This window comes from Carettochelys insculpta, chromosome 6, assembly GCF_033958435.1.
Source record: "Carettochelys insculpta isolate YL-2023 chromosome 6, ASM3395843v1, whole genome shotgun sequence".
Taxonomy (NCBI): domain Eukaryota; kingdom Metazoa; phylum Chordata; order Testudines; family Carettochelyidae; genus Carettochelys; species Carettochelys insculpta.
In genome coordinates, this window is record NC_134142.1 from 23,119,422 (window position 1) to 23,133,715 (window position 14,294).

The window sequence follows — 14,294 nt, forward strand, 5'->3', positions numbered from 1 at the left end:
ATTTTTAAAAAACAATCAATTTTCCACCCAGCATTCAGTTTGCTTTAATCCAAACAATAGTTTGTTCAGAGTATCGATGTCTGTATTTTTGCCTGTTTAAAAAAGTTTAGGAGTGGCTTATTCTGAGTAGTACACTATATAAACATTTAATCTGTAGTATTTTGATCACATAACTGTTCTGCAGAATCCAGAACTTCCAAAAAGGATAGTCACTTTTTATTGCCACATTTTAGGGCTTTCTACTGTGGATAACTGGTATAAATAAAACACGCAGCAAAGAGACTGAATACACACACCCAGAAAAATACATGATCAGAACTTGTCTACTTAGAGTTCAAATCCTGCTCTTCTGGCAAAACTCTGGAGATTGTTAAAAGACAAGGGTATGTATTTAAAACTTGTCAAAAATGGTGTATTTCCTGGGATCATTCTAAACGAAACATGCAGACTGGGTTCCTTCTGCGTTGAGTGACATGAATGCATTTTTGAATAGAGATTGATTACCAAGTATGTACTTAAAATGAAGCACATACTTAAATCTTTTCAAGTGAAATAGTATGCTAAGTGTTTTGTTGAATAAATCTTAAATAGTTCTCTCTTTTCAAGTGACCACAACTTTCACTGAAGAATTCCTTTCGTCATTCCAGCTACTGAGTACTCAACTCAATATTGCAGGGCTAAGAATGGTTGTCTATACATGCAAATATAGGATACCAGAGCACTTAGAATAGGGCATTAATGACTATTTATACAATTTAAACTTTTCCATGTGTTTGAAACTACCTAGTTTATTCACTTTTATGATCATTACTAGTCAATTTCACTTTCAGATTCTCAGGCAAGTAGCCCAATGGAACTGGTTTTCCACCCAAATGTTGTATATTTGCCATGAACCCCACAAAATTATTAAAATTGTTGTGTTAGAAATCTATTTATTCTAGTTACTCTGCTTCCCGAAGCTTGTTTTGGAACTAAATGATGAACAGTTTCATTCAGGTCTCAGTCTTACTGCGTGGAAACAAGACACCCACCCTTATTTTACACTATTGTCACGTCAATAGAACATGGTGACAATGAAAATGCACTTAAGGGAAATGTCATACTTTTCAAGTCTACTTCTTACCTGTATGGCTTCTGCAGGATGCTCGAACAACAGAACTGGGTAATGAAGTCTAGTTAGCAAAAGAATTTGTAACTTGAAAGTTTGTAAACTTTGGGAGAAGGGGAAGAGGAGTTTCTTCTGCAAGTATTTTTGATCCTTATCACAGAAGATGGAAAGAAAGTTGATTTCCGTTCAGTGCTTTGTATGCCAAAGATGCCCATCAGTGTTAGTCCACAGACCAGTGAACAGCTGTCAGATGTAACAGTTTTCTCTTCTAATTTGGTTACTGATCTGAATCCAACTCAGGAGGCTACTGGCTCAGAACATTTGGTAACAGGATACTCACTCTGTCTCCACTGTAAGTTTAAGATTAAGAAATTATAAACAAGCAGCCTTGTGGCACCTTAGAGACTAATATATTTATTTGGTCATGAGCTTTTGCAGTAAAATACACTTTGTCAGAAGCTTGTGACCTAATTAATACATTTGTTAGGCTTTCAGGCACCACAGGACTGCTTGTTTTTGAAGTTAGACTAACATGGCTACCCCTCTGAAACTTAAGAATTTAAAATACTTCAACCAAGTGCCACTATGTCCATATTTACCTAAGTCAGATTGAGACATTTAAATAAGATAAAAATCAGAATGGTTAAATTGATAATTCCAAGCTAGTTTGTTTATATTCAAGGATTAAATAAACCCAAACTGCATAAATCACAGGCATGATCCTTCTTCCATTGAAGCAAACAGCAAAATACATGTTCAGTAGGAGCACAGCTTTAATTTTTATAAAACTGATATGCAAGAACCACATCAGGCTTGGTACAGTTTAAGTTTCTCCAGTGTTGCAAAACATTTAGACTAAATTTCAGGAAAAAAATCTTAAAGTAAGGACAATGGAACAGAGTGCCTACATAGGTCACAGAAGTGCCTTCACTGGAGGTTTTCAAAATGAAGCTGGATAGCCATCTATTTTGCATGATGTAGACACAACAAATCCGTATTCTTGCCACATTAGAGTAGATGAACTTTGCAATCCTAACTCTATGATCATGTGTGTAATTCTGTAGCATTAGTATATTGTGACTAAAATTTTATACAAACATGTTGTTGTTGGAAGCTGGGATAAAATTTGATGGCAATTGAGGCCCAGATCATGCCTTCAGTATTAGTATTAAATTGACTTGTGGAAAATGCCTCAGCATCACATTTACTTTTGGAAAATCCTTCCATTTTGAAGAATATGAATGCCATAAGCAATAAGCTTCTCAGCTCTGCTCCATCACATCTTAGCTGCACAACTGCAAAGTTCAGCAGAAGCCCCACAATAGAGTCTGAACAGCTTAAGCAGGACAGAGGAGATGCTACCTTATTATCTCAATCACCCTTTCTGATGGATTTTGGTTCAGAGTAGCACATTCTTCATTCCTTTCATTGCCTTGCACAAAACACTGGAAGGGACGAAACAGACCTTGTTTTGTTAAACACTTTAATATCAACCACAGTTAAGCAGCAATTGTGAAAATATCTGGCTCTATCTCCATAATACTTGTTTCTACCTCAAATTTTATAGTACTAGCAAGGACTTTTTTTTTTTTTGAGTATGTATTTTGGGACAACTTGCTATTCAGCATTTTATTTAATTTTGGATTGCATTTGACATAGTGCATGCACCTACTGCCACTGTCAGTGGTCTACATACAAAAGTTTAAAAGTCAGTGCAACTCAGTCAAGGTTAAAACTTCTGATACAAATACAGCATTGAACTGCACTGAAATGCAATTAAAAAGGCATCAGAGGAGATCTGCAAAAATCTGAGAGTTCTATTTTCATAAATATTGGTGTTCAATGTACTGAAAAATGTAGGTAGAGGTAAGATGCAATAGGAATAAGTGCACAGGAAAATTTCTAATTTCCCTAATCCAATTGAACTACATTAAATATAAAAGTGTTCCTGATGCAAAGAAGTTTTAAAAGGAATATGTCCTACAAGGATTGTGTATTTCTGTACCCAACATTTAATTGAAAAGATTGATTACATCAAAATTGATCCAATTTAAAACAGAACATAAACAAAACTGCATATTCAAGGTAGTTTAATATGCATTTTCAGAATTAGAAATATCTTTTAGATGATGAAAATTACTAGTGTACTAATCCATTTTCCTCCCAATCACTGAATTACATTTATACATATCATACAGAGCCGATTGCAATTGGAAACAATATTAAAATAAATGTTTCATAGATACAAAGGATATTTTTTTCTCCACAACATAGCTTTTCTGGGTTTCTGAATACCCATTTTAAAGTAATTCTCTGCTAGCATTTAATTATTAAGTGCAAACAATAGTTTTATTTTATTTTTTTTTTTTAAATCTATGATTGCAGCATCCATCGTCCTGAATTACATTAAGCCAGAAAGTAACAACTTTCTTTTTCCATGAGTGCATTCCAGGCTGTCTTGTAACCATATCTGGTTTAAAAAAAATCAGTGCAAAAACAATGGTGAAGTACTAATTTATATAGCCATTAAACTTACTTGGATTTAAGAAACATACTTTATTTTACACATATATATCTTTCTATATATATATTTATTTATTTAAATTACACTGAACTTGAAAACTATAAAGAAAATTGAGGAAGATTTTTTTTTAAACTGGAACACCAAATGAAGCATTTCTTTTTTAAAAGGAAAATACTTATTTGGGTGAGCAGCCTAGAAGTATTAGCCATACTAAGAACTCATTACATTATACTTTTGCAAATTATGTGATTCACATAATTTCAAGTTTACACACTGCCATTTTATAAATTGTGATGCTCTCTGCATGAAGAACAGCTCCTGGTTCCACTGTCATTACTTCTTGTCCTGTGTTCAAAGATCTGCTAGCAGTAGTGTGATGGCTATACTACAGTTCCACTTGGAGAATTGGCCTGGTTTTGGGATGACAATAAACCCTGCAAACAAAGCAATTTACATTAATCCAGCAAGAGCCTGACATTAACTAAAAAAATTCATCTACAACAGATAAATTTATTAGTACAAAGGTTTCTATGTACAGGTGCCCACTACTCACATATCTTGATTCCTACAAAAACGATGTGCTAGATTCCTGGGTGAAATATTTCCTTTGTCCTGCTTACTAATGTTCAAGACAATGATTACGGGGTGGTTTAATTTATTTAGGACACTATGACTATCTACACGACAAAAATAACTTTGAAGTTGCCTACTTCAAAGTACAACTTTGAAGAAGAGTGTCTACACACACCCTACTTTGAAGTTAAACTTCGAAGTAGGGCACTACTCCATTCCCAGGAATGGAGTACAGGACTTTGAAGTTGGGCTCCCTACTTTGACGTTAACTTCGAAGTAAGGGAAAACATGTAGAGACTCTGCTGGCTACTTCAATGTAGTGCCTAACTTCAAAGTTAGTTCCTAGTGTAGACGCACCCTATATGAAGTTACTGCAAATGCTTGATCTTATTTTCCCTTGCATTATTCTCAAGCCACAGGCAATTTCTGAGCACTTCTTTTTAAATGACACCACACAAATAGTGAGCATCCTTTAAACTAGTGGTTATATATACAGCAAATGGGCACTGTACATACAATAGATCTACTCTCCCATCGAGAAGGAGAAAGAAATTAGACCATTAACCTCCATCAATGTTAACACGATGGCTAACTGTCCAAAGTTCCACATCTGCCAAAGAAAAATAAAGAACACAAATATTTTAATATTCTTATATAGTAGTTGAGCAAGAATGCTGAGAAAAGATAGTGAGTGTAGTGGGAAGACAGTTCACATTAAGTTTCGCATTACCATTTAAATTTGGATTTAGGTAAGTATTTTAATTTTTTCATAAATTTACCACCCCATCGAAATGCACTACAATTCAACAGTGGCTTATATTTCCTATTTGTAGTTTAAGGAATATGCAGCATTCTTAGCTACAAATGGTTCTTGTTGATAACTAGTTTGGATAATATAATAAAAAAAGGGATTTTGTGCTTTTGACTTAAGTACTTAGGCTGCGAGGTAATCAAGAAGCTTTGCTCTGTCATTCATTGTAAAGAAATGTAAGGGTTGAATTTCAATTTGCACACCAGCCTTCAGATTTAAAAAACAAACATCTGCACCAAAGGCCAGAGTTGTTTTCTTGCACTGTTGTAAGGTGATTAATAAAGTGCTAACAGCCTGAAGAGCTACATTCCTGCTAAGATACCCTGATTAACCTGACGACTTCCTTTCCTTGCTAAATAGAGTGGCCAAACTTACTGACCATCTGAGCTGCATACAAATAATCCTCAGAAGTTCAAGAGCAGCAAGACAATCTACCCCACAAGGTGGCCCCTCCTGGTGTGAGGGGATTCTACCTAGTGCCCCTCCTTCCCCCACTCCACACACAGGGGACAGAAGAATCCCTGTTCTCCCACCGCCAGTCATAAGCACTGACCTCCCCTGGCTAAGTCTACTAGGGAACAAGATGGTGCATGGGGGACTCTGGGAACTGCACTTTAACTGTAGAAGAGCCACATGCAGTTCATGGGCCACAACTTGGCCACGCTGGCTATATAGCAAAAAAAAAAAAAATTCACACTTTTTGTAATTGTTTCTTACCTCTAAATTTTGTTCCTTTGACTCAGATCCATCAAGTTAGACAAGATCAGTCAGCAATTAATAGGAATGTAGAAATAGTGACATCTTCAGAGTCTATAGGAGCTCTTTCTTGCTTGGATCCAAGAATCTGGGAGCCCCTACTGAAGAAAAAATCCTGTTCTTTTAAACCACACAGAAGTGGAAGAGGTTCTGGATTGGTGGATCTGAGTCACAAAAAACAGTTTCAGGTAAACTCATCCACACCTTTAAAAACCTCTGATCCACCACTTCAGATATGGGATGTATCCACATGGACTGGTGAGATTCGTGGCAGAAAATACGTACTCAGAAGTTGGTACAGTACACTATGCTTCAGCCTGCCCTCTGTAAGTAATATCTACAATTGCTCTATTTTGATTTTTATGCAATCCATAACTGATCTTTATATAATATATGCAGTGAAGTAAATTCATGGTTTAGTCATGAAATAAATGTGATATGCCTTTTTGGCATTCAGCATTATATGAAAGAAGGAATGGTACAGTTTGTCTTCTTTCTCTGGGAGGAGGATACTTTTTAGGGAGTGGAATATATTTAAAATATAAAATATTTAACAGCATCTGAATCATTAGGCACTTCTGAAAAATGTTACCTTCTAAAGCCTTATTTTGTTTTTAAAATAGGGAATACATAGTATGATGAATAAACCAGAATGCTAACTCAGAGTTTACAGTGCTATCAAACAACAGGAGTCTCAAACCAGCACACCAAAACATCTTATTTCCTTGAAAGATTACACACTAACTTTTAAAATTAAGTAGCAAACTAGGTTCTGTAGTTAACATCCTTACATTTCAATATGAGCAGTGTTATGACAAATTAATCAAGGGTCTGATATGTGCATATACTAGTAATTCCATGATAGTAAAGTGTAAATTAAATCCTATGAAGATGATGTAGAACAAGATATTTCTAATAGGCTCATATCCAGGTACCATGACAAGCAAGAAATAGACACTATTCCTTGTGGCTGTTTTGGGAACCCTTATTTGAAATGCAATCATTTCCTGGGAAATAACATGAGACATGTATTTGTTTTACTATACACAGCTGGGCTTTAAAAATGGTGATTCTTGGAAACACTACCATTCAATGTGCTACCACATACCCTATGATCTTCAGTATTCAAGGTCATAGGACCAAGACTGGGTGGATCGTGATCTCCGGAGCTATGAATACCCTTTATCTTATCAGAAAGAAATGGGGTCAGTTGTTTGGATACAAGACTAGATATTAGGCACTCCTAAATTTTAATCTCTGCTCTGAAACCCTTTCTATAGTTCTGAGCAAGCTACAGCCTGGTTTGGATGCCCATCTTACAGTTAAGATAACTGCTTATCTACTTCTGTTTGTACAGCTCTTTGAATGTGAAAAGCTAGTATTAGCTAATACGGTCCAAGGGGTAACAATTTAATAGTATATTTATATTAAGACCAAGAATGAAAATAATGAACAGCACAGATTACATTTAACAAAATTGAAATTTGTAATTTGAAGGTTTTAAATTGAGAGTGGATATCTTTTGAAGCTATATGCTCTATCTCAAACAAATTATGGGCTTGATGCAGAAGTTACTGGGTGAGGTTCTTTAACCTGTGTGAAGTAGGAGATCAGCCTACACAAAGCCAGATGGGGCCATTCAATTATGTATATAGGTATGAATTTTGGTCTGAGGAGCACTAGCAAAATTTAGTGAGGGAAACAGATTCAAGGAGGAAAGAAGCACAGAAGTGAAGATGAGGTAATCTGCTGCAACTGAATCACTCTTGGATAGAGCAGAGAAGATGGGACAGAACACACATTGCAGAAATTTAAGTAATTAAATACAAAACCTGCTAATGCAACAGAAAGGTTAGCCACTTAAGTCAAAGTCTAGAGAAATTCAGCTTCTCACTGCAACTTCAAATCTGCCATGTTATGCACACAATGCATGTTATGCATCAAAACAAGTTATATTAAGCTGTGTTTTTAGCAAACGAGTAAAATATACTAATGTGCAGAAAGGGCCAATTAAAGGCTGGTGATATTTTAAATACCTGGGTTATTTTTGCATTTATCTATATTAAATGTTTAATTAGAACAGCATTCATAGGACATAACACTCCAATTAGGAATTTATTTCCAATAAAAACCAACAGAAAAAAATGTTACCCCTGTTAAGCTTTTAATTTACATCATTCCATTCACCTTAGTGAAGATCATAACTGCCACTTTTCTGGAGGAAGTCTGTTTAGGTTATAGATGTCCGAATCATCTTACTAGAAAGTTTACAAGTTACAGATCATGGAAGGAATCAAAAATGCAGAAGGACCAGGGTGGGGAGATGTGCAAAATTTACATATTACACATGCTTATTCCTACTGTTAAGGCTGGTCTTTTTGTTGGAGGATTCTGCAGTGTTCTCTCTAATTCAAGTTGTTTCAGCAACTGTCTCTTGGACTACCAAATACAAGTCAGGCTTGCCAGAACACGTACTGGGCAGGACTGAAATCATATACTCTGAGCACACTCAAACTTCAAATTCATTAAGCTTTTCTTTCCCTATCCTGCAAATTGAAAGGCACATAGACTTCAGCAAGGATATACCCATGAAGTTCAGAATCAGCTTTACTTGCATTTTCTATTCAGAAAAGAGACTGCCTTTAAAAATACATTGGGCACTTATCCTCATGCTCAATTCACAGTACTAAAGGCATTTTAATTTTATTTTTAGTTCACCTTCAGGAAGAACAAACTTGCAAAACTTCTGAAATATCTTTTACAGCTGAAGTGATGAGAGAAGACAAAATTTATAATGTGACGTTATAGGCTCTCAACTCTGATAATCTGGGTAGTCAGAATTCTAAAGTCTTTCCACTAGTACTTTGTGAATATGAAAAAAGGAATGAGATTAGTGCTCAAAGTGATCAGAGTTACAAATATTCGTATATGAATGAAGATAAAAATTGACTGAAGACAAAGAAGGAACAGTAGATAAGCCCAACTGCAGTATTTTATATATCAGGAAAGGTCTACCCCCCTACCTGATATTTCACAATAAGAAAATGAAAAATGTGAAGCAAAGAGTATGGCAGTAGCTAGGTGCTATATAGTATACATCTTTGGGCAGCTGCATAAATTAGGCCTTCAGCTAAACCAGTAGCCTGCTTGGACAGTATTAGCCAGTTTTCCACTTGTTAGACAGGCTTGTGCTTCGAAGTTTTAAGCCACAAATTATACTAATAAAAAAAGAGTACCCAAACCCAAGGTTGCATTGATTTAAATTTAAGATCAATTTTAGTCAAACTGATACTGGCTCTGTTTAGATGAAACTTCAAACAGTAGTTTGCTCAGGTTAGTGTTTTAGTGTTAAAGTGAGGCACTAAACTGCATGAATTTGTTTACTAGGTCACACTAAAAGAATTGTTAATGGAGTTATAAGATCAGCTTGAAAACTGTTAGTTTTATTTAAAAAAGGGGCAAATCCTTTGTGAGCATACAGCCACCATACAGCAGAACTCCTTGAACTGGGAGAGCACTGGAGAAAGATGGGTTATGGGAAAGCTGTTAGCACAGTCATGGGTGTTTAAATTTTTTTCAAAAAAGCACAGAACAAATTCATTTTATTCACTTCATGGATATTTTGTTTGGTACACAAGTATCTACTTGCCTTCCCTTTTTGTGCTGTAGTAGTGTAGTATGCCTGAGTATAGTTTATATATAAGTAGGCTGAAGTTCCTTGTAAATGCGTGCGGCAGCAATTCAAATTATCCAGTGGCAATTTTACTAATAAATTATTTTGTTAGCCTTTAAAGTGCTACATGACCGCGTTTTTGTTTTATCATACCACGATAGTTATTTATCTAAATTTATTTCCTTGTGTGGCAAAAGGAAATCTATAAGCAGTCCCTGTAAAAAATTTTGCCTCAAAACATCCACAGAGGTAATGTTACCATATCTTAAAGGGCTCACTTTTGCCTAGATATGGAAGGCAGGTGTGGTCTAAGAGGCAGACTATACCCTCATGAGGTTATGTGCAACATCAGTGTGTGGCTGCCATGTGCCTCTTCTCTAAAGCCTGCTGAAGCCTACACATGCTTTTGGTGGCAGGGTCCTATTCCCACCTACACATGGGACCTTTGACCTAAGTGCAAAGAGCAGCACTCTCTAGACTTTTTCAAACTTGAATGGACAAGATTTAGGTCATATGTCAGGTCAAAAAACGTGACTTGAGAGAAACTAGGCAAAGATGAGTAGATATTACAGCAGCAAAGAATATGAATTCTCAGGCTGTGGTAAGAGTGAACAGATGGAAAATAGAGAAGCTGATGGATGCACCACCTAAATCTGAACTTTCACGTCAAACTAGAGCATGATCACACTGACTTTCCTTAGAAGTGTTTGTGACAGGGGTATCTGGAAAGGAAAACAGAAGCCAGGCAACAGCTAGGAGACATCTTTTACCAAAGTATCCATTAGGACTAGATTAGTGGGAATATATAAGCATTCTGGCTTCTCCCTAATTCCCCAGGAACATGTTTGGGCAATCAATTCTCATTTACGTGGCTTTTGACCACCAAAAGTTCCCAAAGCACACCATCAGGAGAGATTTCTTCTCTTAGCACACATGCTTTCAAAAGTGCTAGCATGCCCACTCACATTAAGGTCATTCATTTCACTATTTCTTTAAGTGCCAGAAGCCATCTAGTGTTTAAATCCAATAATAAGGAAAGACACTTTCCCTGACATCAAAAAGCCACAGGGTAACCTCAACAAGGAAGCTGATCTCACCTTGCCAGGGCTCACAATTACACTTGAATGTAGATAAATGAAACAAGGAGAATTTGAAGGTCCTGTTTTAAAATAAATAAATAAAAAGCCCTAACCTGGGAAATAACCTCAAGATCATCATCTTTGTTAACTGCTTTTGTGAATAAGCCTGGAACACTGGTTTAAAGTCTGGAGAACCTTAATGAGCTGTTCCCTTGCACCTTTGATGGAACTGAATGGGCAACATTGTATATCAACCAAACTATCAAAGTCAATGTCAAACTTGATTTGTTCCAGCCTTATGATATTTATTTCCAGGTTGGAAGCACCTGAATTCTCTTTTCTTTTGAAGCACAATCTCCTCACATAAGTGAGCTCAGTTTTGTATATAGTCTCAGAGGGTCATGTTAGTCTGTAGCTTAAAAAATAAGCAGTTCTGTAGCACCTTGACAACTAAACCTACTTTTTCATATAAGCATCCCACTTGGAAAGCTGTACATGGAAAATTAATAAATTTGTTAGTCTTTAAGGTGCTACAGGACCGTCATTTGTGTATAGTAATCCTCAAGATCTGTTAATGATGTGACTGAGCTGTGCAGCTTGAATCTATAGAGGAAAGAGCTCCTGTAGAGTCCAAAGACAAAAATTCTCCATTCCAACTGTTACTTGATGGATACATATTAGTCTAATTTATCCACATCTGAATACCTGAATCTGAGTTTAAAATAGTTTATTTCACGTTCTGATACTTGATTTAAAAAGCAAATGTGACCTTTACAGCGTACTTCCAGAGGTGGAAGCGACAAATCTGATTCCACATTTGAGTTAATATTAACTTGAGAATAATAATTTCTGAACAACATTTACCCAAAATTTGCATGATTTAGCCAATCCCTTAAATTATAAAATAGCAGCAAAAAAGCCAGTAGTTCCATTGCAGCCATCTGTTCAAGATATGTACAGCATATAGAAAAAGCTTGTTACATCCCAGCTTTCAGAACTTAGATGTGAAAAGGACTATTGAAAATTATCTACATTTGTAGTTCAGTCACACATTTTATTTAACGTCAGTATACAGAGGACAACCCCAGCAAATTTTGTAATGTCAAGTATTTAGTAAGGTTCTTCAGCTGTAACAGTGACAACGGAATAGCTAAAAAATAAACAGTATGAAACAAACTTGATTTTTAAAATTATAAATATACCAGCAATACTTATTAAAGCTTAATTATTGCAACAGTTAATTTAACAATATTTCATGTTAGAAAGGCTCTATGAAATTTATTCAAGTTGTCAAGAAATTAGATGTATTTCCTTTTTACATTTCCATAGGAGTTTTCTTTTGATTTTCACTAGAATGTATAGTCAATACAATTTTGTACAGTATCACCTCTAACATTAATCTTTAACAAACTCAAGTATACAGAATTGGTAAAAATGCAGGAAAAAAATCTATGTTTAAAACTTTTACAGCTAAGATGTGCCACAGTAAATTAACTGACATGAATTTCATTATTGTAACATAAGGAGGCCAACAGTATTTCAGTATCAGTGCAGTAGATTTAAGCTGCTAAAAAGGGGCAGATGTACACTGTTTCTTTAAGTACATAACCAAGCTTTTAAAAGAGGATAGTTCAAAACATGAGATTTTCGCCAAGTGTTTAACAAAAGGCATGTTATTTCCTAATCCAGAAACTCTCACCCGTAAGACCTTCTATACAGGGTTATGACTTCTCCTGGCTTCACTGAAGTCATTTTAACACACCTCCATCATGCACAACTTGCTATACATAATCAAACCAGTATATTAGTTTAAATTCACCCTGCTAATGAGGATATGCCTAGAATATGTGCCATCTCATTTGCTACTATATGCATATTCCAGGTACCTTCAAATTGCCCCTTTGTAATCTGAAACCATATGGTTGTGATTTAGTTTTACTGTAGAGTTTACAGAGATATGGTTATAACATGGAAATAATTCTATTTGATAGCACTTCTAAATACCAGTAGTTAAACTTCAGGTGTATTTTTTTTAAAAAAAAAAAGGTTTTTTCCCCCCTTCTGAGGAAGAATTAATGTAGCTAGTCTCCCACTCACCAAGTATAATACACAAATTTGTCAAGTACTTTCAGCAAAAACATGTCATACTATATCATGATACTGTACTACAACTGTAGTTAGCTGGAAGATTTAAGGACGTAAGATTTTCATGTACAATAAGGATAGAATCATCCTGAATTCCAAAGGCATTGTTTCACCAAATAGTAACGTATTAAGTCTGCCAGATATATATTGCCATTTCACTTCCTCTCGTCCTTTTGTCCAATCTTACCTTGAGCTCTCTCAAAGGGAAACAAATGGTAAGTTCTCCTTAAATTGCCAAGCAAGTGGAATTTCAGTATCAAACATTTAAATAGTTTATTTTATACTGAAATAACCTTGTTTGGGAAGCTACATTCATACCTAGGAAAGAAAATAGTTTAAAGTAAAGGAATTATTAAATTCCTTTGCATATAATTATATAAGTGCATTTTTACTATCAGAAGTAATTGTAATTTGGCTTGAAAGTAACTGGCAATGTGATTCATACGTAATTTCACTTTTCTAATTCTCTCCTACTTAAGTTGTGTTCAAACAGTTAAAGGATAAGATGAAAATTTCCTTGATCCCATCTCTAAAGCAATCCCCATGGCCAATCTGGCAACTGTTACTCAACTAAGGAGAAAAAGAAAGTCTCAGAAGTCCAGCCCCTAAGAAGAGTAGGCTAAGACATGAATTCCTAAAATAAGAGAATGAAATTTGCAAATGAATAGATCAGGCTGAAAGGAAAAAAAAAATTTACTTTTCAGACAAACAAAACATGCTTCCCTTTTACCCCAGCTCAATTTGTTTTACTGATTTTCTAAATCCTTTGTAACACTTTTCACCAAGTATTAGAATGATGATTTTTAAGAAGTCTCTTCATCTCTCATACTCTTCAAGAACAATGTAGTCAATGAGAAAGCTCAAGGTATGATGCATATACTGAAGTAATTATTTATAAAGTGTGTAGTGTAGGCTTTTGGGGCTGTGATAGCAGTGCAGCATGCTGGGCTTGTGGAATCAATGGTGAAGATCCACTTTTGATTTTCAGCAATGGCCAGGTTAGACCAAATACTGTGAGACAACAGATTCAATAAGTCTAAAATGAGGAAGACCACTCTTTGCCTGATTCTCAGTGCTTTCTGGTCTGTAAATTCTTGGAGATACATGGCATACGACTTTTCAGACTGCACAGAAAGTGCTTTGATGGCTCTTGCAAAAAGGAGGCAAATGAGAGGGAAAGGTGGCGAAAGCTCACTGATACAGATGCTTTTTAATGCAAATTCAGTTCAATTGTCTTTTCAGTTTTTCCTTGGGTTAGTTTGGTGAGCACCCAAATGAGGCTGTTTGAAGCAATGGTTGAATAAGCTTTTTAAACAAGGGGGGAAAAAATGGTAACAGAGGGCAGTCTTCCAGGACTGTCAAGACCCATATGATGGGAGGAAGACAGAAGACAGCAGCTTTAAACTCTGAAGTGACAGACCTAACTAAGGATAAAACCATTGGCAATATAGAAATGTGTGGCATATAATCCAGAAGTGACATGTTCCCATGAGTGTTTTTGTACTTTCATCGCTCATTAAATATGCATCAAATTATTGTAAGTGCTCTAATCATATAAACCAAAGGATGCTTATCTTTCTGGAACAGAGACTTCCCCATCTAAACCCTGTAAACATGCCACCAAC

The 14,294-nt window shown here is 35.7% G+C and overlaps 2 protein-coding genes across 10 annotated transcripts in view; one reads left to right on the plus strand and one right to left on the minus strand.

The window, feature by feature from the left end:
* MOK (MOK protein kinase) overlaps window positions 1–14,294 on the plus strand; it is a 58,506-nt gene that overhangs the window by 30,157 nt on the left and 14,055 nt on the right. The gene's annotated exons all lie outside the window — the stretch shown is intronic.
* The window catches only part of WDR20 (WD repeat domain 20), a 78,837-nt gene that overhangs the window by 21,478 nt on the left and 43,065 nt on the right, over window positions 1–14,294 (minus strand). For 6 of the 8 annotated variants that reach the window (XR_012645897.1, XR_012645896.1, XR_012645895.1 and 3 more), the window contains one exon: window positions 1,942–4,066. The exons of 1 other annotated variant lie outside the window; for it this stretch is intronic. Coding sequence is in view for 4 of the 7 variants with exons in the window: in XM_074996485.1 (XP_074852586.1) it covers window positions 4,013–4,066 (54 nt within the window). In the remaining 3 variants the exon portion in view is untranslated. One more of the 8 variants, XM_074996484.1, reaches the window with a different exon arrangement.